General features: G+C 40.5%; 1 protein-coding gene and 1 gene segment (V, D, J or C); both read left to right on the forward strand.

Moving 5' to 3' along the window:
• Window positions 1-8,253, forward strand: part of LOC138160395 (M1-specific T cell receptor beta chain-like) — a 205,761-nt gene extending 197,508 nt beyond the window's left edge. Inside the window, exons 6-9 of the mRNA XM_069086999.1 lie at window positions 6,125-6,511; window positions 7,175-7,192; window positions 7,499-7,605; window positions 8,001-8,253. Coding sequence (XP_068943100.1) covers window positions 6,125-6,511; window positions 7,175-7,192; window positions 7,499-7,605; window positions 8,001-8,021 — 533 coding nt within the window. The 3' untranslated portion in view covers window positions 8,022-8,253. The remainder of the gene's footprint in view (window positions 1-6,124; window positions 6,512-7,174; window positions 7,193-7,498; window positions 7,606-8,000) is intronic.
• A 7,521-nt stretch (window positions 8,254-15,774) lies between these two features.
• Window positions 15,775-22,708, forward strand: LOC138160688 (T cell receptor beta constant 2-like). The segment is given in 5 exon segments: window positions 15,775-15,963; window positions 20,667-21,053; window positions 21,679-21,696; window positions 21,969-22,075; window positions 22,463-22,708. Coding segments are annotated over 4 exon segments (474 nt in total).
• Window positions 22,709-24,355: the final 1,647 nt, after the last annotated feature.

Consider the following 24,355-nt stretch of genomic DNA (forward strand, 5'->3'; position numbering starts at 1 on the left):
AATTGTTGTGTCTTGGTGTGCCAACTATGAATTTTTCTTTGGACCTGGGACCAAGCTTACTGTTGTAGGTAAGATTCTGAGGGTCCTTGAGTGGGGTTGGAGGGGGATAGAGAAAAGAACACCAGATGGACTTTGAAAAGGAGGAAAGGTATAGCCCCTGTGATCTAATTCATTAAGGGGCTCAGTGTTCTATAGAATGAGTCTCATGAAAACTTAACATCCTCAGAAGTCTCCTTGTTCAATCTGAGGCTTGAAGAGTTTATATTTGGGTGAGGAAAAGAAATGAGTCAATATTGGCCCTCTAAGGAATCAGAGGAAATCTGAGGAAAGGAAAACTTCCTGGCAAAGAGAACTACCCCAAAGTGAAAGAGATTGCCTCAGGAGGTCACGAGTAGGGTTTCTTCTCCTTAGAACTCTTCATGCAAAGATTGGATGACCATTTGTTTAGTATGTGTGTTCTTTTTCTGGCATGAGTTGGATTGGATAGCATCTGAGGTAACTTACAACTCTGAAATTCCATGGTTCTGTGAATGTTTAAGACTCACGACAATTTGAGGAGAAGGTCCTGAAATTTCTTCATTCATGCCCACTTCCAATGGATTTTATTCAGGGAGACTTTATTTGTCTATCCTAATCTGAATTTTACAGGAGACAAAAATGAGTCCCCTCTCTCCCAACTTTCTCAAGTCCTGAGCTAATCTTGGAAGTGCGTGTGTGTGTGTGTGTGTGTGTGTGCATGAGAGAGAGAGAGAGAGAGAGAGAGAGAGAGAGAGAGAGAGAGAGTTAGAGAGAGAGAGAGCCGAATCCCAGGTATAATTAAGTGTATACTGGAGACATTGGGGTGGGATATAAGAAAGGGGAGATTTAACATCAAGGTCAGAGACTGTGTACTGGAAACACACAGTACTTTGGTATGGGGACCCAACTTGTTGTTGTTGGTAAGTTTTAATCCTTCAGTAGAGAAGTTATAAGACTGAGAAGAGGGGAATGGTATGGACAGATGTGGGGACTTGGGCTCAAGAGTGGAGTGGGAGTTCGGGGTGGGGGGGTTGCTTGCTTTTTCTGAGACAGACACAAATGCCTGTCTCTCTCGTGATCAGGAGCAAAGGAGGGGTTTTAGCAACGACTGGAGTGAGTGATGCTTGCTATGAGACAGGCCGCTAGACTAGAAGTGATCGTCTTATTAATCCTGCTGTCATTGCAGTCGACTTCCTCTATTTTCTCTCAGACTGATGAGGATTCAATCTGGAGACAATGCAGCATATTGGAAGAGAGCTAGATTGGAGGAAGAGGGACTGGGTTCAAATGCTGACTTTTATTTAATAACCTTTGGCAAGTTGCAAAAGAGGCATTTGGAATAGATGACTTCTGAGATCCTAATGACTCTATGAACTTCTTGTTCTTTCAAATGCTCAGGGGGAAATATTTCATAGGCTCCCTTCTCAACAATCTCAAGATCTCAATGTTTACCATGGGTCAAAGTCATAAGAGAAGGACATGAGGATTGTACAAACCATATTTTCATGGCCATAAAGCCATCAACAAATAAAATATCCTTAAGGAATAGTGGTCTAGAACACCCAGGAGGAGACTTGAGTTGAGGAGGGTAGAGCAGGTATGTTTAGTTTTTCTTCCAGTCTCTATTGGTGTGCGAACAATGAAAGACAATACTTTGGCAGTGGCACCAGGCTGTTTGTTGTAGGTAAGCAAAGCAGTTTCTCCTATGCTATAGATTCCAGCAGGCAGAGGGGTACCAGGGCAAGGTCCCAAGAGACTGACAGGGGCAGAATGAGAAACTGAAGAATATCGTCAAAAAATGGAAATTACTACTTGCGGGATAAAATGGGAGCTAGGACCCTCACACTTATCTAGAAAATGTAGAAGTGACATAGTTTGATAGGACAGACCCTTGCTCAAGATGTGCTAGGTTTTGCCACAATCCTGTCTTGATGTGTAACAACCAGCAGCAGCACTTTGGAAAGGGAACTCAGCTAACTGTCGTGGGTAAGAAATAGGGTCTAGAGTGGTAGGGGGTGGTACTATACCTTAGTCCTTCTTCTCCTTCCTTCCTCGGACTCCACAGAGGACTTGAACCCTTACATTCTCCAGATCTTTGGTCAGTACGTCGGTAGGACATTGGGTGATGCTCACCCAATGCAATTTTCCTTCTCCAGCACAGACACCATTGTTCTTTGGGTGTCTCTTTGATCCTGTGGCCCACTTTCCCATGGACCCCTCAGTTTGCTTTTTATACACCTCTTTCTGTTCCTCTCGAATATCTGTCAAGTCCATTTCATTCAGCAAATATTTATTCTCTATGTACAAGGCCTTCTGTTTCTCCCTCTCTTCCTTCCACTGACTTCTCCATATTGTGCTTTGAAAGTTTTTCCTTCTTCCAACCTGATCTTCTTCTGGTCAGGTTCTTTTTTCTACAGTGAGTCCACCCAGAGACTGGTAACTCCTCTCTATTCCCACCAGAGCTCAAATGGGATCTCATTTCAGAGAGGGAAGAAAGTGAAAGAGATAGAGCACTGGTTTTACAGCAGCAGTCTGGGGCTGTGTAACAACTCACCCCTCACTTTTGGAGATGGAACCAGGCTGGTAGTGACAGGTATGGGGATCCCACATTGAATCAGGGGGGCATCTGACTTTATTTCACCTTGGCCAATTTTTTGAATTCATGGTGGGAGAGAAGATGGGGTCTGAAGCAACTCTGAAATGCTCCTCTCTGCCTTCTCAAAGGCAACTTTAGTTCATTTTTCTTTATCTCTTCTGTCTGCCTTTCCTCCATAATGCTGATCTCTTTACCTCAAACACCCCCTTTTTTTAAACTTCTAGGTTGTATTAGAGCTCCCTTTCTTCATATTCTTGGTCCCGGATTAGCTTCCGTTTCTTACTGAATTTACCTCTATCCATCTATTGCTCTTCTTTTTTTTTTTTCTCTTTCTCATTCACTCCCTTAATTCTGCATCCATGCCTCCTTCTTTGTAACTATCTCTGTCTGCTCGGACTTGGTTTCTTTTTCTACTTCCATCTCTATCTCATTTGCAACCCTATTCAGTTGTCTATTTTAAGAAAACAAGAGATAATGTCCATTGATATCAGTAAGGTCGAAGCAGGGGAAGGGAGTGGTACAACTCAGAGAAGGGGGAACCTATGGCTGCCTGTGCCTGTGAACTTCAGGTGACTAACTGAAGGCAGAATTTCTTCTGGCTTCAGTGGGTACTAGGTTCCATGTTAGAAAACCAACCCTAGGTAAGCAATTCAGTTTAGAAATACTAACTACCTCAGTAGGAAGCCCGAGAGATGAGGAAAGTGAGCCTCCCTCTCCAAACCTCAGGACCTACTCTTTGATGAGACAAGATATCTGCCAGGGGTAAGTACAAAGAAATTCCTTAAAGAGGAATGGAGTAACTCTTTAAGTAACATGTTCTGAGAAAATGTGGAAGAGGGCAGTAGGGAATAGATGGACGGAGGAATGGAGAGGAAATGAAGGACTAAGTCTGGGTCAGAAGGTGAACACAGGCATTATATTCCTTTGAAGGGTTTAACCATAGAATTATAGATTCACAACTGGAGGAGAGCTTAAAGATCATTAAATAGTCCTCATTTTACATATGAGGAAACTGGGGTCCAGAGAGACTTGCCTGGTAATAAGTAGTAGAGGCAAGATTCCAGCCCAGGTCCTCTGTTTCCAGATTCAACATTCTTTACGTTATAGAAATCTGACTCCTCTCCAGAAAGGCGAGCTCAGACAATATTCTCTGGTCAAAGGCTTTGTTAGCTGAGTTCCTTTCCCCACTTCTATTCCCAATCCATATTTATCCCTTTCCCTCAGTTTCCTCAGCAGAAAAATCAAAAGATGTTTCAGACTGGAAATTTTCAGGAAAACTTATTTATAGGACACGTTCCAAATGCCAAAGCACCAAGTAAACAGCTTTCATGAAGGCTGAGGAATTACCAAGATACAACAGAGCATATAGAGAAAACCATTACCTGGAGTCCTAGAGTATATAAAGGGAACACTCTAAGAATAATATTGGGGACATTCTGATATAAAAGATCAAGATAACTTCTGTTCCTTGATGTATATTCAACTGAGAGCTTACCACTTCCAGACAGCCGGAAATTCATTCTGTGAATTTGTCTTAGGTCCTAGTAATAATGCTTTCCACATAACAGGAGATGGATAAATATTTGATTCTGTGAAATTATTTGCTAAATCTCCAAGTGCCTCATTCCCCAGGGACAGATAATGTGCTAAAAGATTGAAAGGGAGGGTGCTTCAGACGTACTGATTCATAAGTATAAATAATCTCTTTGTGGGGATCTTAGATAATGGCATAGTCCAGCCAGCACTATCTTTTGCATGTATTTGGCAAATAACTCATTACCCTTAGTTACTATGCTCATAGCTAATTTTTCAGATCATGCCCTAAGAGAAGCCTAAACCACTGATCCCAGAGGCCACTCTTCACAAAGAAGAAGATCCAAACAAGAGAGTATCCAAACTCATGACCTGAGCATTACCCTCCAGGAAGTCACCCAGTACTAGGAAGGATGAACAATAATCCAGGTTTCTCTGATCCCTCTAGATTCATTGGTCAGGGGTAAAAATATCTGAGGTAGAAGTTACACTAGAGGAAAGAGTAATCATTGATATCTAGAGCTAGAAAAATACCTTTAAAATCCTTTACTCATTTTACAAATAAGGAATATACAATGATTTCAAAGACAGTGACAGTGTCAAGACTCAAACTTATTCCAGTTTTTTTTAACTACTCCACCATGCCTCTGGCAACTTATTTCCTCTCTAGAGCACATTTCTTCTCCTAGAAGCAAGATTTAAAGGGTGATCCACAAAAGCCTGGCTTCACAGTCTTTGTAATGGCACCTCCTTAGGAAATAACATATTGTTCCTTTAGTAATAGAGATCATCTGTGTCTGACTATTCCACTTGTTAGATAGTCCTATCTCTGAATAAGCATATGTTGGGGACCAACTCTTCAAAACTCTTCTTATCTCAACTCCTTCCCATAAGTTTTCTATGGCATCTGCTGGACATTAGACTGGACAAAAGGAAGGGGTAATGTTTGAACCCTGGCTGCTTCCCTCAAAAAAATTATAGGCAAATAATGTACAACCACAATAAATACACAGCAACATTTGACTTGAAAATAATAATAAATAATATAAATAAATAAATAAAATAATAAATAATCATGTTACTTGGTGTCTTAAACTTTCTGGGAATCATAAGGTAGTTTAGCCTGTAGATCTGAAAATTTAGTATTGAATAAGAAAATAAATATAGCTTTTTAACGAAGAAGAAAAACTCTTACTTGTGGAGTAAATTACTTACTCATTTCCCAGGGATAGGTAATATGCTAAACAACTGCAAGAGGGTGCTTATTTGTGGAGTAAAGTCAAGTATAAGAAGGTAGAAAGGTACCAAGTTTTCAGGGTTTCAAAAGTAAAATATGTTTATATTTGATCCTACAGGTCACAGGGAGCCAGAGGAGTATGCCGAGTGTGGGGGACAGGAGAGGGAGTGGTATTGGTGCCAAGGTCACACCTTTGCCTTAGCAAGATGACTTTGGAAGCTCAGTGGATGATGGGTTAGACGGGGGGGTGGGGATGGGGGGGGAGGAGAGACTTGAAGCAAGGAGATCAACCCAAAGGTTATTGAAGTAGTCCAGGTATGAGGTAATGAGATATTGCACCAGGATGGGAGCTATGTTAGTGAAGAGAAGGGGAAGTGTATGAGACATTGCAAAGGTGGGAACAAGACTTGACAACAAGGTGGATATTTGTAATGAGTGAGAGTGAAGAATACAGGATGACATTGAGGTTGAAAGCTTGAGTAACTACACGTATGGTGATGACTTTGATATTAATAGGAAAGATTAGAAGAAAGGAAGAATGGGGGAGAGCAGAATGGAAAAAGGAGTTCTGTTTGTGATTTTGAGATGCCTAAGGGACATCCAGTTTGAGATATCTAAGAGTCAGCAGGTGATGCTAGACTGGATAAGTGATGTTAAACTAATACTCTTTCTCCTTTCATTCCCTAAGAAGGCAGTCCTGTGACCCCAGTCCCGTGTCCCAACCTCTTTTCATTTTTCAGATGACCTGAACAAGGTGACTCCCCCAAAGGTGACTGTGTTTCAGCCATCTGAGGAAGAGATGGAGGAGAAGGGAAAGGCCACACTGGTCTGTCTGGCCACAGGCTTCTACCCTGACCTCGTGGAGCTGAGATGGTGGGTGAATGGGCAGGAGACCCAAATTGGGGTCAGCACAGACCCTCAGCCCTCCAAGGAGCAGCCCCAAAGTGAATTCTCCAGCTACTCACTGAGCAGCCGCCTCCGGGTTTCTGCTCCCTTCTGGCGCAATCCCAAAAACAGCTTCCGTTGTCAAGTACTGTTCCATGGGATCTCAGATGAGGAGCCCTGGACAAGCAACCAGAGTAAACCCATCACCCAGAATGTCAGCGACCAGATCTGGGGAAAGGCAGGTGAGAATATCCTAAGCTGAACCAGGATGGAATTGGTGTGGGTGTGGAAAGAGATAGATCCAGAGAAGGCAACCAATGGAAGGAGAGAGAGAGAGAGAGAGGGAGAGAGAACGAACCTTCTCCTGAAAACTGTTAGAGAGAAATCAAGGAAAGGATAGAAGATAATTCAGTCAAAGACAGATTAGAGAGAAGACAGATAGTCAGATAGAGAACCAAAATACTTTGTCTCTAAGGATGTCTGTGGGTTTCATATATTCAAATCAGGGAAGAATCGTTTCCCTGGAGGTAACCAAGGCCACTTCTTAGGTGAATAAGATTTCAACCCAGGTGCATCCTTCTTGCTCAGTCACAATTAGAGTCTTATAAACAGTCCACTCCCCCAGTCTATCAACCTGTGCAGTTCAGCAATTCACAGTGTCCAGCTGACCTTACATCCTTCCATTTGCCCAAGATCACATTTTTAAATGAAGGTATCAAGGAGAAAAATACAGAACCAGAGTCAGAAAAATATCAGAATTTGTATTTTATTTGAATTATAAATACTTGTCTCATGATTTATTTGGGGCCCTAGGTCTATAAGTTTGACCTATGTCACCTATCTAAAATTCAATATCCTTGGGAAATTCAAGGCTTCTCATATATGTCATCATTTTTTTCTTCCAGATTGTGGTGTTTCCTCTGGTAAGCGAAGTTCTCTTTTCTTCCTGTCTCATACCCCTGTGCCAACAACATAGCCCAGGTCAACTAACCAGTTAGTCAGAAAAAAATATTTGTTAATCAACTACTGCAAGCAATGTTAAGTGCTTAGGATCCAAAAAACATAAAAATCAGTCCCTGCCCTTGAGGAGATTACAATCTAATGGGGGAGACAATACATAAACAGCTCTGTATATGTATAAGTCCTTCCTGCCGTATCAAGTGGTAGGAATATGGGACTGGGAAGGCTAGAGATGTTTTCTTATGGATATGGTGTTTCAACCCTCACAGAGTCCTATCAACAAAGTATCCAGTCTGCCACCTTCTTCTATGAGATTCTCCTGGGCAAAGCCATGCTGTATGGCCTGCTGGTCAGTGCCCTGGTGTGGAGAACCATGGTAAGGGCATGAAAAAGGTGGAGGGTAAATGAGACATGTCCGTTATCTAGGAGCAGCCCTTGGGAGTCTTCTTGGTTTACTGAGGGGAAAAGAAGAAGGAGAGCGGAGGGAGGAGGGGAATAATCCCAAGAACTCCAGAGAATATATCCAAGTGACTTGAATCTTTTTAACTTACAAATAGGATTGGTGAGAGTGGGAAATTCATATTGAAACTGAAACATGGGATGGGCTAGAGTCAGTATCTACAACAGAGTTTGGTATCCTATAGAGGTACCACTTGGATATTTTTACCTTCTGAGCTTCCCCTTCTGCAATAAGTCTCTTCCCTCAGCTTCATCCCCCCCTGTCATGTTACCTAGAAAACCTATAAAGCAGTAATTATATCTCTTCCTCAGGCCAAGACAAAACATTCCTGAGGCCACCTGTGAAGGTAATGACAGGGAGGAGAGAGCAGGAGAATTCAGCACCCTATCCTTGACTACTGCTTTCTCTATTCTTATCCTGTGTTTCAGAAGAACTCAATCCTCAGTTCCCATCTTCATGTTTCATAGGTCTCCTTAAAAAGAACTCTGAAGCTCACAGAGGACAAGAATGATGGCTTAGTCCTAAAGAAATAATAAAGGTCTTGCCCTGCTTAGCTGTTATCAATTGTGTCTCCATCTTTTCTCTTTTTTTCACATCGTTGACTTACATTTGAAAATATTCTTCCAAGTCAAGACATAGAGTTCATGAAAGTATTAGAGTAGTTCATTAAAAGTATGTTAGCAGAGTTTCCATACAATGGGAAGATAACCCACTATGGCATTAACATGCATCCCTTAGAGTGGCATAAAATGTAGTTGATAATCTCATCTCCCCTTAAACAGGCACTCCAGAGGTATATCCAGGGCAATGGATGCTAGTGGCTACAGATTTATTGAGGAGAAGCCTACACACAAGTGAATCCCAATATCCAAACCTGTAAGGCAATGTCTCAAGAAACAAAAAAAAATAGAGTTCTGGTGTGAAGGAGAGTTGAACCGTGTTGTAGTCAAGAGTTTGAGATAATATAAAAAATTAATTACAAGTGGAAAATAAGGGGAAATTAAGGGAAGGGAAGGGGAAAATAGTAAATTGACTAAATTGGAAATAAGAAAACTGCATAAGGCAATCTGGAACTGCTATGAAAAGGAGAAGACCTGCATGAGGGACAATTAAGGGAGAGAAGTATTTTACATAGATTTTAGTAGTTTTATATAGTTCATACTAAATTTTCATCTAGAGTTAATAATTGGGGATTAAAGTTAATGAGAGAGATTGGGACTGAATATAAAGGGTTCAGAGTTAACTGCATAAAAATTAATAAGAATCTGGAGTGAAAATGTAGACTAAGAAAAGGAACCATGGTACAATCAAATCACTAACAGTAAGAGAAACATGAATTGAATTCTTAAGTTTCAACTGACATCAAGCAATATGGTAAAATGACAAAAGATAGAAATACTCAATGTTGGAGGGACTGTACAAAGATAATACACTTCTGGTGGAGCTAGGAAGTTGGTCCAACTATTCTGGAGAGTAATTTATAACAATGATTTAAAATAAAAATTAAGTGACTAAAATGATCATACTATTTAATTTGGAAATACCACTGCTAGGCATATACCTCTAGGAGGTCAAAGACAGAAAAATAAGTCCCATAAAATATTCATAACAACATTCTTTATAGCAGCAAAAAACTAAAAACTAAATAGATGCCCTCTAAATGAAGCAGGTTACATTAATGTATGGAATATTACTATAGCATAAGAAACTATGACTATGAAAAATTCTCAAGAGCATGAGAAAACATATGAACTGATACAGAATAAAAAACACAACAAGAAAAACAATATATCCAATGAATATAGAAATGGAAACAGAAAGAACATAGAACCAAAACTATAAGTATAATGACTAAGCTAGGTCTGAGAGAATAAATCGGAAAATACACCTAACTCATTCTTTGTAAAAGTGGGAAACTCTAGATGGGGAATGTTGTATAAACTATCATGCCTGCTTGATGCATTCACTAGTTTTACTTTATTCCATTGTTCATTCTCTTTTGCTGTTTTTTTTTTTACAAGTCATGGCTCACTGAGGTAAAGGACAAATGAGGCATATATTAAGAAATGAAAGTGATATAAAATTTTTAATAAAATAAAGAGTAATCATTTGTAACTTAGGAGACAACAGTTTCAATTCAATGGTAGGCTCAGAAGAAAAGAAATAAGCATTTATTAAGTATCTACTCCGTCCCAGGGACTGTGTTAAGCATTTTACAAATATTATCTCATTTAATTCTCACAATCCTGAAAGATAGGTTCTATTATTATTCTCATTTTATAGTTGAGGAAACTGGGGCAGATGGAGTTTAAGTGATTTACCTGGGGTCACATAGCTTAGAAGTTTATGAGGTTGAATTTTAACTCAGGTTTTATTGGCTCCAGGCCCAGGGCTCTATGCACTTCACCTCTAGCTGCCTCAAAAATCAAGTTACAAAAAGGAGTGAAAAGGTTGGTATACCTGACTCACAATCACTAGGTCAAATGTCTACTTTTTAACATAAAATTTTCAGCACACCTAAATGGCCCAAGTGTCGTTTCCCTTTCCAACTCCTAGAACTATGCTGTCTTTCCTTATTCTATAATAGTTGGAGGAAGGAGGATAGAATCCTGGCTCCTTCCCTCCTCCTACAAACTCCAGTCTCTTTGAAGACAGGTACCAGGTCTACATTTTATGTCTTAAGCTTTTTCCTGCTTCTCTCTATAGGAAGGTTCTCTATACTCATATAGTGAGTGGATCCCATTTGGTCTGCCCCCATCCTATTTCTGATCAACATATGACCTTTATTCTTGCTCACTCCCTCTCCCCACCTCCAAGGAATTATGATTTACTAAATTTCATGGTGATCAACTGCCCCTGCCACTGAGGATGTCTCCTTAATGGGCCAGAGTATTCAGGGTGAGAGAAACTAAGGGCTTATCTCAGAGCCTGGAAGCCTGTTCTGACTCAACACCTGGCTCATCCCAATCTGAACAGATGTTTATAATTATAAGATCATAAATTTGGACCTGGAAGAGATGTTAGAGGTCAGGTGGTCCAAGTTCCTTATTTTGTAGATGAGGAAAACCAAGACCCAGAAACTTTAAGTGGCTTTCCCAAAGTCATAGAGCTGGGATTTGAACTGAGGTCTTCTTGGTCCTATCCTGCATTCTCACCATTATGCCCTTCTTGTTCTTCAGTTTCTGAAAGTACTCCTCTCCCTTAGACTGAGCTGAGAATAGATGAGGTAAAGGGATTCAGAGGAAATCCAAGAGTCATACCAAGGTATGATTGATTGGGAGGTTACCCCAGGCCGGGACTTTGGAGGACCCTGCTTTCTGTGCAGTGATGTAAAGAAGCAGAAAGCAGAAAATGGAGTAGAAAGGAGTAAGATTTTAAAAGAAGAGAGGATGTAAAGTCCACATTCATACAATTAGGGTATTAATATTCACTAATGCCAAGTAAAGGGCTAGGATTATATCTCCCCACTGCCATACTCAGGCTACTCTTATTTGACTTCTTTTCCTCTGGTTGGAATACCTTGAGATTTATGTATAAACCTATTTTTTTCCAGTACATGGAATTGTATTGGTAGAGGCCCTCCTTAGTAAGAGAACTCCCCAGCGCAAACCAGCAGCCAGTCTGCTTTTTATTGTCACAGGAGTGTTAAAGGACCCCTTTCCTTAGATGTGACCTGCCCAGAGTCACACAATTAATATGTGTCAGACAGGTCTCAAACTATGTCTTTCTGACAGTCTCTTGATCTCTATCCTTTAGTACATGCTGCCTTTCAAACTGATTTTACCCCCTTTTTTTTTTTGGTCTCTAAGGGAAAAAATCCAGTATGGTTGGCTCCAGGGAAACACCCAAAGGGAGGACCTTGTCTTTGTATCTCCAGAGCTGGGCACTGTGTAAGCTCTTTACAAATGTTAGTTGATTGATTTGACTCCAAGATTCTTTTCATTACAATCCTGTCTCTAGACCACAGGTCCTTAATCTTTTTTGAGTGTGTATTTTTAAATAAATAAATGTTCTTAAATAAAATTAATGTTAAAAAACATTTAAAATAAAATTTAATTAAATAAATGGTTTTTAAATAAAACACATAAGACTACAAAGAAACCCATTCTGTTGAAATACAGTGATTGAAATATCTATGAAAAAAGTCTGTGGATCCAGATTAAGAATCTTTGCTCTAATATCTGAGATCATTTTCAGCCATAAGTGGACTATTGCCTCCTCGAGTGATAAAGACAGAAAAAAGTAAAACATTTCTCCATAATTCCCATTTGGTTCTCAATCACATTTGGTCACTCTCAGGCATGTGGTTGTCAAGTAAACCTTGAATACTTCAAGGACAAGGAACCACTGGGGAATTTCACTATTCATTTTAGGGAGAGTTCAAAGTGTTAGGAAGTATTTCTGGGATACTACCCTCTAGGGATAAGCATTTTCCTTTCACATAGAGTATAACAAAATTGCAAATACCCTGAGTATTCCAGTTGCCCTGGACTTGATTCAAAATATTATTATTTTTGAAAAGTGGTACCTAGAACTGAACATAATGGAATAGGTAGAGTGTGAATTGACCAAATTTTGTAAAATTATTGCTTCTCTCCTTTTACTTTCTCTGTGGGTGATACTATGGAAGCAAATTCCATCTGAGAGGACAGGGAAAAGAGATACCCAAGTAGGTAGAAAAGGAACACAAAAAAGGACAACATGCCTAGTCTGCTTTGTAATTCGGCTTTTACTCCTTAATGCATCAGCAGTCTACTTGTTACTGAAATTTATTTCAGATCCTAGAACAAGGCTCTTCACTTGGAGTAGAACTTCAAAAATATTCATAACTTTATTTCAATAGAATAGGTTTTTTGTATTTGTATATCTTATTTTATTTGTTTAAAAAGATTATTATGAGAAGGAGCCCACAGGCTTCCCCAGATTGTCAAAGGGGTCCATGACATAAAAAAAATAAGAACTCCTTCCCCAGTGAGTGTGTTGTAGTGAATAGCATGCTTGACTTGGAATCAATCAACTTGTATTTATTATGAACTTATCATGTGCCCAACACTGGGGACACAAAGACAAAAATAACACTCTAACACTTTGTATTCTAATGGTCAGAAAGAACGTGGTTTGAGCCCAACCTCAGACACTAGCTATGGGACCTTACAGATGTCACTTCTCTGAACCTCAGTGTCCTTATTTTTTAAGCTTTTATTTGGTATTTTATTTTTCCCCAGTTACATGTAAAAGCAATTTTTAACATTTGTGTTTAGAACTTTGAATTCCAAATTCTCTCCCTTCCTCCATCCCCTCCACCCCATTGAGAAGGCAAGCAATTCCATGCAGGTTATTATAACAGCAAGCACCCTAGTATACCCAGGATGTCCTGCTAGCACAGGTTCTTTACTCTGCTTTTAAAGGAAAAAATAGCTTTTAAAGGTGTCAACAATGTTTTTTAATTACATTCACTAGTTCAGGGGAAAAGTCAGCACCCTAAACTTCAGTGAAAATACAAGCAGAGAAATAAAGAGCAACAGACAGGGCTCTGACTGCCTGAATCAACGACACACTTTACATACATTCCTGGATCAAGAGAGCCTTTACATCTGAACATACCCTCTCAGAGGACATACTGCCACTCAGAATCTCAACCAGAAAATCACAAGATCCTTCTCACAAGCGCATTCCCAAAACAAAATGCCCACTCAGAGTATATATACACTTCTCGGAGCCAGAAGTCATCACAACCCTCCTGACTCAGTGCCTATTTAGAAATTAGCAAAAGGTATGAAAGCCTTCTTAAAAGGAAGTCTCCCCTAAGCAAGTTACCATTAATGGGTGCCACATGAGGCCTATTAATGAGGTGGGGGGGGAGGAGAAGGAAGATCTTAAATCCCATTAACATCACAGTTAGTTATACATGGGTAGTCTTGCAAAACATATTCATAAATCAAGTTGTGAAAGAAAATATAGACAAGAAAAAAATCAAGAAAAATAAAGTTTTAAAGTATGCTTCCATCTATATTCAGATGCCGTCAGTTCTCTCTCTGAGGATGGATAGCATGTTTCATCATAAGCCCTTCAAAATTGTCCTGGATCACTGAATTGCTGAGAATAGCTGTCATTTGCAGCTGCTCATCTTAAAATTTTGCTGTTACTTTGTACACTTTGCATCAGCTCATGTGAGTCTTTCCAGGTTTTTCTGAGAGCATCCTGCTCATCTTTTCTTATGGTACAATAATATTCCCTCATAATTCCATACAACTTCTTCAGCCATTCCCCAATTGATGCTTTTTTGGTAGTGTTATTTGTATTTTGTTTGAATTTTTTTGAAATTTTTTGAAAGAATATTTTGAAAAAATATTTGAAAGAATTTCTAATTCTTTCCCCCCAGAAAAAAAAGCTGCTATAAATATTTTTTACATATAGGTCCTTTTTCTTTTGGTTTTTATATCTTTTGAGATAGACCTGGTAGTGGTATTGCTAGGTCAGAGGGTATTCATGTCAGTTTCTTTACCTTTAAGAGAGTACCTATGGTGTGGGGCTGTTGTGAGGATCAAATGAGATGATGTATGTAAAGCACTTTGCAAAACTTTAAAGTGCTATGTAAATATCAGATATTATCATCATCATTATTATTACCTCAGAGATTAACGATAAAGGTAGAGAATTGAATCAGCAACTCTGAAAACCCCCTTTCTTCCACCCTGCGATTCCCTTCATTATTGGTTGTGATCGTCTGGAAATTTTCTCCCTTTGAGAATGATCTCTCTTTGCTAATTGATACATAGCTACCTATTTCAAGTATCAGCCCCTTAGCTAAAGGGAAACACATGCCTTGAACCTTAGCCCTGCCCATTCTTCTTCTATATAAATAAGAGTCTAAGCAGAAAGGCCACAGGTACTGTCAGTCAATACTCCTATACGGGTGGCATCTAGGAAGGGGAGCATCTACTCCCTGCCTGGGCCCCCTCAGTTTGTTTCTTCAGTTCTCTCACCACTTCCCACTACTCCTCCGCCAAGCCCTGTTCCACCAGTCTTTACCACAAACACTCCCCAAAACTTCCTCTGGGTTAAGGGAAGGGGATAAGGAGGAGGGGCTATTCTTGTAGCAAGCTGTATCATTGTGGGATCTGGGGGGGGGTGGTCCACAATGATTCAAGTTTATGAAATGCCTTTACAAAAATCCCTCACCCCAAAGATGTCCACTATTCTCCCTCTCTTACATCTTTTGCGTGTCTAAAAGGACAGTTTTGTTGAGGAGAAGGCGATCTCTACAGACAACATCTGAGAGCCTTTTTTTTTATTCTTATCTGAGCAGTAGCCTTGACTCAGTGCCCTTTTCTTACTCCAATTGACAACTCAATTCATGGGTTTAGGTCAAGGCATCAAGGTATAAATGATAGATAATCCTCTTGGATTTAAATGAGGTTAATTCAGAAAAGGTAGAGTCCCGTGGCAATATAGTCACAAAGGATCCATTCCAATGAGGAACCAATGTTTTATAATGTAATGAAATAGGAAACATTGTCCTCCACAATATTGAGTAGCCAAAGAGTAACTGTCCATGTTATCTTTATGTTAATTTGACTTTAAATGGGCCCGACTATATGTAGTTATTTCCCAGTGTCTTGCTGAACCTGGAGTGTCAGGAGAAGAGGGAATTAAAAGGCAAGGGAGGCCCCTAGGGGATGGGGAAGAATTCTTGGCCGTCCTCTTCCTGCTGTGCTACGTACAGCGAGCTTTATTTTGGACCTGGGACCAGGCTCAGTGTTCTGGGTAAGGATTGGGATCAGGGTTTTAAGGGAGAGGGATTGGGAGATGGTAGTTGCATCTTGCCCCTGATAGTACCCATGCAAACCAAAACTACCCTAGCTCCCTTACCTGCCTTCTGGAACCTCTGAACTGGAAGGCGTGGGAGGAAGGCGGAGGGGTCTAGGATCACTGGACGGGAGCTGGGAGCCCCTCCGGCGCATACCCGAGTTTGAGCCGAAGCCCTAACGGCTGTGCTAACGCTGGCGCGCAGTTGTACTTTGGAGCTGGAACCATGCTAACAGTTCTGGGTAAGACAGGGCAGCACACACTATCCTCTATTCTCATTTAATCCCTCTCAGTGAGCAGGGAACAAGGCAGAGATAGCAGCTGCCTCCGGCCTAGGAGAGAGCTGGGGAGTGGAATAGGGACCCCCATAGCCCTCCTTCTCCGCAGTACATTTTGTGCGGGGCTACCGGGCTGTGAGCACAAACATCCTTTACTTCGGGACGGGATCCAGGCTCTTCGTCGTAGGTAAGCCTGTATAAAGCCCTGATGGAGGAAGGGAGAGTCCCCAGGGAAGAATTGATGTTAATAGGGTAGTGAGGAAGCAGAGAACCGTTGGAAGGCTGGTTTTTGTGAAGGGTCTGGGAGCTGTGACTCTGGTAACGCAGCCCAGTTTTTTGGATCTGGAAGTCGGCTGATCGTTATAGGTGAGTGTCCCTGGACACATCATAACAGGGTATTGAAGGTCTGGAAGGGTCCCGGCACCACAGCCTTGGCCACTCCCTGGCTAGACAAGAACAAGGAGGGTGCTGGAGGAAAGCAGTTGTGCCAGAGAGAGAGAGAGCTGGCGTCATTTCCATCCCCTAGGCACGCTTTCTCCTGCCCCATAGAGGATTTTTTTTTTTTCCTGATCTGGGTGGACTGTAAGGGAGTGGTGAGAGGAGATGGGGGGAAAGGCTGAGATGGAACGAGAGCACAGCCCCGGCACACATGAGGAACTGGCTATCGGGGCTTGTCCATCTCCCTAGGAGCAGTGTTTCGGCTTGCATGGGTCAAGGGTGATGCACACCTTTTCTCCCGGCTGTCCCTGGTCAAACCCCGGCCCTTCCCACCGGTAATTCCGAATAGTCATTTCCCTCAGCTAGCATCTCTTGGTGGGAGGATAACCCCTGAAGGTAGCTTTAGAAAAGCTTCTGCCTCCCCCATCTTCGGTAATACCCTGACTGCCCCCTACTCTACACTTTCCCCTTCCCTAACAATGGATTTACCTTAAGGAAACCTGAGTGTACATGGAGAAATTGGGGTGGAAGGGGGACAGAGGAAGATAGCAGAGGAACTAGTCTCACTCTTTTTGGTTTGGAGGGGTTGAGGGAAGTATGCTTCCCAAACCTTCTCCACTGTACAAAAATAGTGTCTAAAGGGAGATAAATGTCAAAGGGAAAGGATCCCAGCAGAGTGTGAATGGACAGTCAGGCAGTGTGGAGTAATGAAAAAGTCATTGAATTTGGAGTGAGAGGACCTGGATTCAGACAGATCTCCAAACTTAGTGACCTTCGGCAACTTACTCTGTCTCTGTGCCTCGAGTACATCATCTGTAAGATGAGAGGGTTGCAGTATAAAAGCTCTAAAGTCCTTTCCAACCCTGCTCTGCACTTTATTTATTCTATATAGTTGTCCAATGAGGCAGAGGATGATAGGACAGAGACAGAGACAGAGAGAGTGACACAGAGAGGTAAAGGTTGGTTTTTCCTCTCATCTTCATTTATGGAATGGCATACTTAGAGTTTAAAATCCAGCACAGTGCTAAATACAAAAGGACTCTTAATTGTTTATTTATTTAGTGGTGATAAAGAGGAAGGAGGGGAAAGATGCTCATGATTGATGGACAAAGTAGAAGAGAGCATGGGAGCAACAGACACAGGCAAGAGGAGAAAAGCATTTCCAGATTGGGTTTGACTTTTGAAAGTGCACTCCTGTATAGATTACAACGTTTACCTCTCCCCCTCCCCAAGTCCTTCACTCTTACTTTGGGATCCTGTTCCTTGAGAAAAATCATAGGATTTTGAACTGGAAAAAATGCTAGAGATTATATCATTCCAACCTTTGTTTTTAGAAATGAAGGAAATGGGTTCCATAGAGGTGAAATGTAAGGATCATGTCCATACCACCACCATCAGGCCTCTCCCATGGGCACCTATCAGACTAGTCAGTCATATAAATTGGAGGAATAAGTTCTTGTCTCCATTGGGTGATTAACTCAAGGGTGCCACAGGACTCTGTAGCCCTGAAATATTTCCCCTTTCCCTCAGACTAGACCTAAAATACCATTTCAGTTACTCCTCTGGGTTTGATGAAAGATAAGAAGAGAGGGAATGTGGAAGGATAAAGACTCCTTAAATGCATATATTTTACTTTAGAAGGGTGCAATGTGAATCTAATGTTTGATGAGTTCTCTTGTAGAATAGGTATTATATATTGGCACTAGAGGGGAGAACTAAGATTAATATGTGGAATTTTTAGGGAGGAATATTTCAGCTCAATCTAGAGAAGGGTCTCTTATCTGTTTGAGCTATCTGAAAATACACAAGGATGTTTTAATAAGTGGTGAGTTCCCTGTCCCTGGAGGGGTTCAAGCCAAGTGTTGTTGGGGATGAGGATGTACCCCATTCTTCAGTAAAGATCTTAGATCACTTCCAACTATGATGCCAAGTTTCTAGAAGGGAGAGTTGGGTTTCTACGAAATGCCTTCTCTCATTCAGTATTAAGGCCTAGACCAATTTAATAAACACTTATCTTAACTTTTAGCTATATGGAGGTTAGAAAGATAAATAAGATAGGATCCCTGATCCCACAGAACTGCCCTTAGCTTGAATAAGTTTGTTGTTGTTATTCAGTCTCCTCTGACTCTTTCTGACCCCATTTGGGGTCTTCTTGGCAAAGATATTCTAGTAGTTTGCTATTTCTATCTCTAGCTCATTTTACAAATGAGGAAACTGAGGCAACAGGGTTAAGTGACACATAGTCTCTGAGGGCTGGATTTGAGGATTTGAACTCAGGTCTTCCTGACTTCAGGCCTGGTGCTCTATCCACTGCTCCACATAGCTGAGTTTCTTAGAGTATAAAACCAGTCACCTATAACAAGACCATAAGGAAATGGGAAAGGATAAAACAAGTTTTGACATGAGGGAAAGAGAGAATAAGCATTTTTATATAACTCCTACTATGTACCAAGCATTGCACCAAGTACTTTTTACCATTATTGTTTCACTTGATCCTCACAACTCTGAAAAGTAGGTGCTATTAAACTGAGGCAAACAAAGGTTAAGTGACTTGCCCAGGGCTAGAGTCATATAGCTAGTAAGTGCTGAGGATGGATTTGAGCTAAAGTCTTTGAGACTTCAGACCCATTGTTCTATCCACTGTGCCACCAACTGACTCAGGAGAGGTAATCCAGGAAAGATCTAGAACAGGATATATGACCTCAAAAGGCTGATAATTCTGAGTTATCACAGTAGGGAGACATTTACAGATAGAGAAACTATGGGCCCGCTAGTGGAGCCAAGATGGATGCATTGGGCCCTGCCTTAGGCAAATTCTGACAAAAGCAAAGGCATTCTCAGATTTGTTACTCTGAAGAAATCATGACCAAAAAAACCCCTTCAATAAATACCAGGTTAATAATTGAAGTAAATGTGTAGAATCTGCTGGGATTGAAGTCAATTCAACAATTTTAAGTATCTTCCATCAGTAAAGGACTGTGCCAGGTACAGGGGATACAGAGGAATAGAAAGGAGACCCTGTGCTCTATTAGCACACATTCTACCTGGGGATATAACCTACACAAGAGTATAAACAAATTAATAAAGAGAGCTTTAACAGTGGAAATACTGCTAATAAGTGGAGAGGAGGAAGGGAAGGCTTGACAGAAGGTGAGACCTGATCCATGCTTTGAAAGGAGCTAAGGATTCTCCTACCTTAGGCAGCTAGGGGAGGGAACAAGGGTGGTCACTTTTGCAAAGGCAGGGAGGTGGTAAATGGAAAGTCATGGATAAGAACAGCCAGTGATCCAGTCTGACTGGATCAAGAAGTGGTTCAAGGGGAGTAATAGGAAATAAAAGCAGAGAAGGAGAGGAAGATTGTAGGGGATTTTAAATATCCAGTTGAGCATGTTGTTTTTATCCTAGAAGTAATAGAAAATCATTGAGAATTTTTGAGGGGATTGAGAAGAAGAGGAGACATGGTCAGATTCCTTTAGGAATTTGAATTTAGCAACTATAAGGTAGGATTAGAGAAGGTTCTGAGAGGCCAATTAGGAAGTTACAAAAACAGACCAGGTAAGGGATAATAAGGACCTGAAATAAGGTAAAGACCAAGTGAGTGTAGAAAGAAGACAGATATTGGAGAGGATTGTGGAGGTAAGGTTGACAATCATCATGTAAGATGTCCCAAAAATCTTAGTTCCAGGCAATAAGATTTTGGGACAACCCATAAAATAGGATTTAGGGAGGATGACTCCAATGTTGAATGTCTGAAAGGATACTTGTGCTTTTGAAAGAAATGGGAAATGCGGAAGAGAGATAGGCTTAGAAGGTTCAGCTCAAAGAAGTCTACCAATAGGGAAAAGGAATTGGGACTTAACTGGCAGAAGCAATAAAGTTTTAAACATAGAAGTCTAGTAGAAAAAAAAAGTCCCTCAAAGATTCTAGATCTACAATTCTTGAAAAGTCTTTTCAATTAAACCACAAGACCACTTAATTATCTGCTATATTTAAAGTAGTTTGCTATGCACTAGAAGAAATATAAAAGTCAACAAAATAATATATCTAAACTCAAGGAACTTGCACTCAAGTAGAAAAGATAAGTTATATATTCAAAAATTATATGTATGTATACAAAGTACATATAAAAAATTGTGATTCCAAACATAATATTACAAGTCGACAAGAGAGTTATGGAGTCCTATGACTTCCATCTGTGAGATCAGGGAAGATTTTTCAGGTTTCTTCTCTGTAAAATGAAGAAACTGGAAAAGATGACATGTGAGATCCTTCCAAGCTTTAAATAGATAACTAGGCCTTGAAGAATAGATAGGATTTTAACAGACAAAAGGATATCTTAATTCTCACAGGGTATTACAAATAGACAAATACATAAAGCATCCTTCTTCCTTCCTCTTGCAGTAAGACAGCTCTCTGTCCAGTCTTGGATACCAACCCCTTTTCATTTTTCAGATGACCTGACCAGGGTGACTCCCCCAAAGGTGACTGTGTTTCAGCCATCTGAGGAAGAGATGGAGGAGAAGGGAAAGGCCACACTGGTCTGTCTGGCCACAGGCTTCTACCCTGACCTCGTGGAGCTGAGATGGTGGGTAAATGGGCAGGAGACCCAAATTGGGGTCAGCACAGACCCTCAGCCCTCCAAGGAGCAGCCCCAAAGTGACTTCTCCAGCTACTCACTGAGCAGCCGCCTCCGGGTTTCTGCTCCCTTCTGGCGCAATCCCAAGAACAGCTTCCGTTGCCAAGTACTGTTCCATGGGATCTCGGATGAGGAGCCCTGGACAAGTAACCAAAGCAAACCCATCACCCAGAATGTCAGCGACCAGATCTGGGGAAAGGCAGGTAAGAAATATCATGAGCCACAGTAGGGTGGGGATTGTATAGTGGGCAAACAGACTCTGAAAAGAAGATCAAGACAGAGACATAGAGAGGGGGAGAAAGAGGCAGAAAAGGACAGAATGAAAGAAAACCCAAATGCAAAACCAAAGAGGGAAGACAGAGAATAACAAACATAGAAAACAAAAGAAAACAATCTGTCCCAAGGATCTTCCTTGGCAACATGGATCTAGAGAGAAAAAGAGTCAGGCTACATTCCCCTGGATGTAATCAGGGACTCTTCATGCATGAATTAGGCATCAACTCAGGCCCAACTTTTTCCCTCAACCCTAATCAGAGTCTTGCAAATATTCTTGCCCTAGACTTGAAGAGTACTCATCTGACCTTTCATCCTTCTATTTTCCCACAATCATAAAGATAATGTATTTTTTCAATGTAGTAACAGGGAGAGGAGTACAGAGTTAAGGCTAAGTCAGAAGGCATTAATTTTTTAAAAAACATATAAATTTGCCTGCCTCAGGATTAATTTTGGTCCCTAGACCAATAGATTTAACCTGTATGACCTACCTAAAAGACAGCATCTTTGGGAAAGCCAAGGATTATCAAATATGTCCCCAATTTTCTCTTTCAGATTGTGGTGTTACTTCCGGTAAGTAAATCTCTTTTTCTCCTTATTCCCTACCCCTCTGCCAGCAACCATAACCCAGATATCCCTTGGGTAACCTCCTTGAAGGAAAGGATTTTCTTTTCTCTCTGTTTGTACCCCCAAAGCTTAGCATAGCAGCTGGCATTGAGTATGCACTTAATTCTATTGATTGTTTGACTGAATGTGCTTTTCCGTTGTCCCATTGGTGATGACAACGTGGGACTAAAGGAGGTTAAAATTATGTGCTTATGAGTATGGGGTCTCTACCTGTACAGAATCCTATCAGCGCAGTATCCAGTCTGCCACCTTCCTTTATGAAATCCTGCTGGGAAAAGCCATGCTGTATGGCCTGCTGGTCAGTGCTCTGGTGTGGAGAACCATGGTAAGGAATTGAAAAAAAAAGAGAGAGGAAAAGGGTACACAAAAATGATCTAAAACCAGTCCTAGAAAATATGATGTTCCCATAAGTCATCAAGGTATGGGAAATGTGAAGGAGAAAGGAAATAGCCCCTAAGGACCTGCAAAGTATCCTGAAGTACCTTTAACTTTTAAATTGACAAATTGGATTGGTGGGAATGGAGAAATTCAAGGTGAAATTAAAATATGCAATCAACAAATTCTAACAAGAATCCAGTCTCTTACAAAGGTTTCACATAGTCCCAAATCCTGAGCTTCCCCATTCTGCAGCATGTCCCTTTACTCAGACCCATTCCCGACAGTCATGTTACCTGGGATATTGACAAAATAAATATTTGCATGTCTTCTTTAGGTCAAGAAAAAATATTCCTGATGCCAGATGGGGATGTGAAAACAATGAGGAGAGAACAAGAGGATTCAGCACCCGTTTGGTTTCTACTTTCTCTATTCCTATTCTATGTTCCAGAAAAGCTATTGTTCCCTCAACCTTCATCCCCATCTTTCATAAGTTTCTCCAAAGAGAACATTCCAATTTCAAGGGAAAAGGAATGGTGGTTTAATCTTGAAGAAATAAAAAAGCCTGCCCTGGCTTAACAGTTATCAGTTATGTCCCTATATTTTTTCTCATTGACTTAATCTGGAAATATTTCTCTATGTTGTGATATAGAGTTCAAGAAAGTATTATCATAGTTAATGGAAAAGGTGCTTGAGCAAAAGAAGAGGTTATTCCATTATGACATTAGCATCCCTCCTCAAAAATTCAGTTTTCAGTCTCACTTGTCCTTACATAGGTACTCCAGAGATAGAGGTAAGTCAATGGATGCTAGATGTTGTGAGTGTTTGGGAGAGAAAGGTGGGCACAGGGGAATCACAATATCCAAGTGATGAAGGGGATGTCTAAGAAAAGGCAGGAAATAGAAATCTGATATGAAGGAGAGCTGAGCCCTGTTATAGTTATGATAATGAAACAAAAGAGGTGGGAAAGGATTGAGAGGGTGAGGAAAATATTAAAGAATGTTCAGGACATTGGAATGTTTTAAATGAGAGGTACATTTCATGGAAGTCTGAGACTAATGTGAAGGCTGGTCATCTTTGAGTGACAGTTTAGGTATTGAATTGTTTTTTTTTATGTTCTGAACTTTGGAAATTTTTACGTGGAGTTGGAGGTTGGGATTGAAGTTCAGGAGAGGGATAAATAGATTTGATGATCATCTGAATAAATATGATAAATAAATCCATGGGATCTAATGATATCCCAACGAAAATAAAAATATAGATTGAGAAAAGGGCCCCAGGTAGAGTCAAATCCTTAACAATAAATTAAATGTGAATAAAATCAACTCTGAAATTTTATTCTACCTTGAGAAAATTTGCAACACAACAAAAAGATGAAAATAGTCAATGATGGAGGAGCTGGGAAAAGTTGAACATATTAATACAATGTCAATGGAACTATGAATTATTCTGACTGTTATCTAAATGAATTTGCATTTGTGATTTTTAAAAGCAACTAAAATGTCCATAATGTATCATCCAAAGACTCCACTCCCAGGTCTGAGTAAGAAAGAAATGTCCCATATGTGCTGAAATATTCACGATAGCACTTCTTTAGCAGCAGCAAAACAAAACAAAATAAATGTCCTTTGATGGGGAATCAAGACTTAATTTGTGATTTGATTTGTATAAGAAACTACTTAATCAGAGAATCCCTTCTATCAATGCAAGTTGACTACTTCTCTGCAACTTATTTTCCCATAGAGTGTCCTAGGACACTGTGGTCATATAGACAGTGCATGTCAAAGATGGGGCTTGAAGCTGGGGTTTCCTGTCTCTGACTCAAGCACTCCAGCCACTGTTCCTCTCTCTCTCTCTCTCTCTCTCTCTCTTTTTTTAAAGCAATTGGGCTTAAGTAACTTGCTCAAGGTTACACGGCCAGGTGTTTCTGGGTGGATGCTAAGTGTCTGAGCCTGGATTCAATCCCCAGGTCATCCCGACACTGGGGCTGGTGCTCTTACTGGCTGTGCTACCTGGCCGCCCCTATTCCTATCTTTTGATTAGAAAATAGCTAAACAAATAATGGTATCTGAATGTAATGGAATATTACTGTGAAGGAAGAAAAAAAAGAAAACAATAAATTTGGAAAAACATAGAACTGATGGGAAAAAAAAGAAACTGAAGCAGGAAAATTTATACATAATAACTACAAAAATGGAAATGAAAGAATAAAACCCCAAACTGAATTCTA

Source organism: Petaurus breviceps, unplaced genomic scaffold, assembly GCF_028583685.1.
Source record: "Petaurus breviceps papuanus isolate PSGF00001 unplaced genomic scaffold, PetGlider_PUasm1.0 181, whole genome shotgun sequence".
NCBI lineage: Eukaryota > Metazoa > Chordata > Mammalia > Diprotodontia > Petauridae > Petaurus > Petaurus breviceps.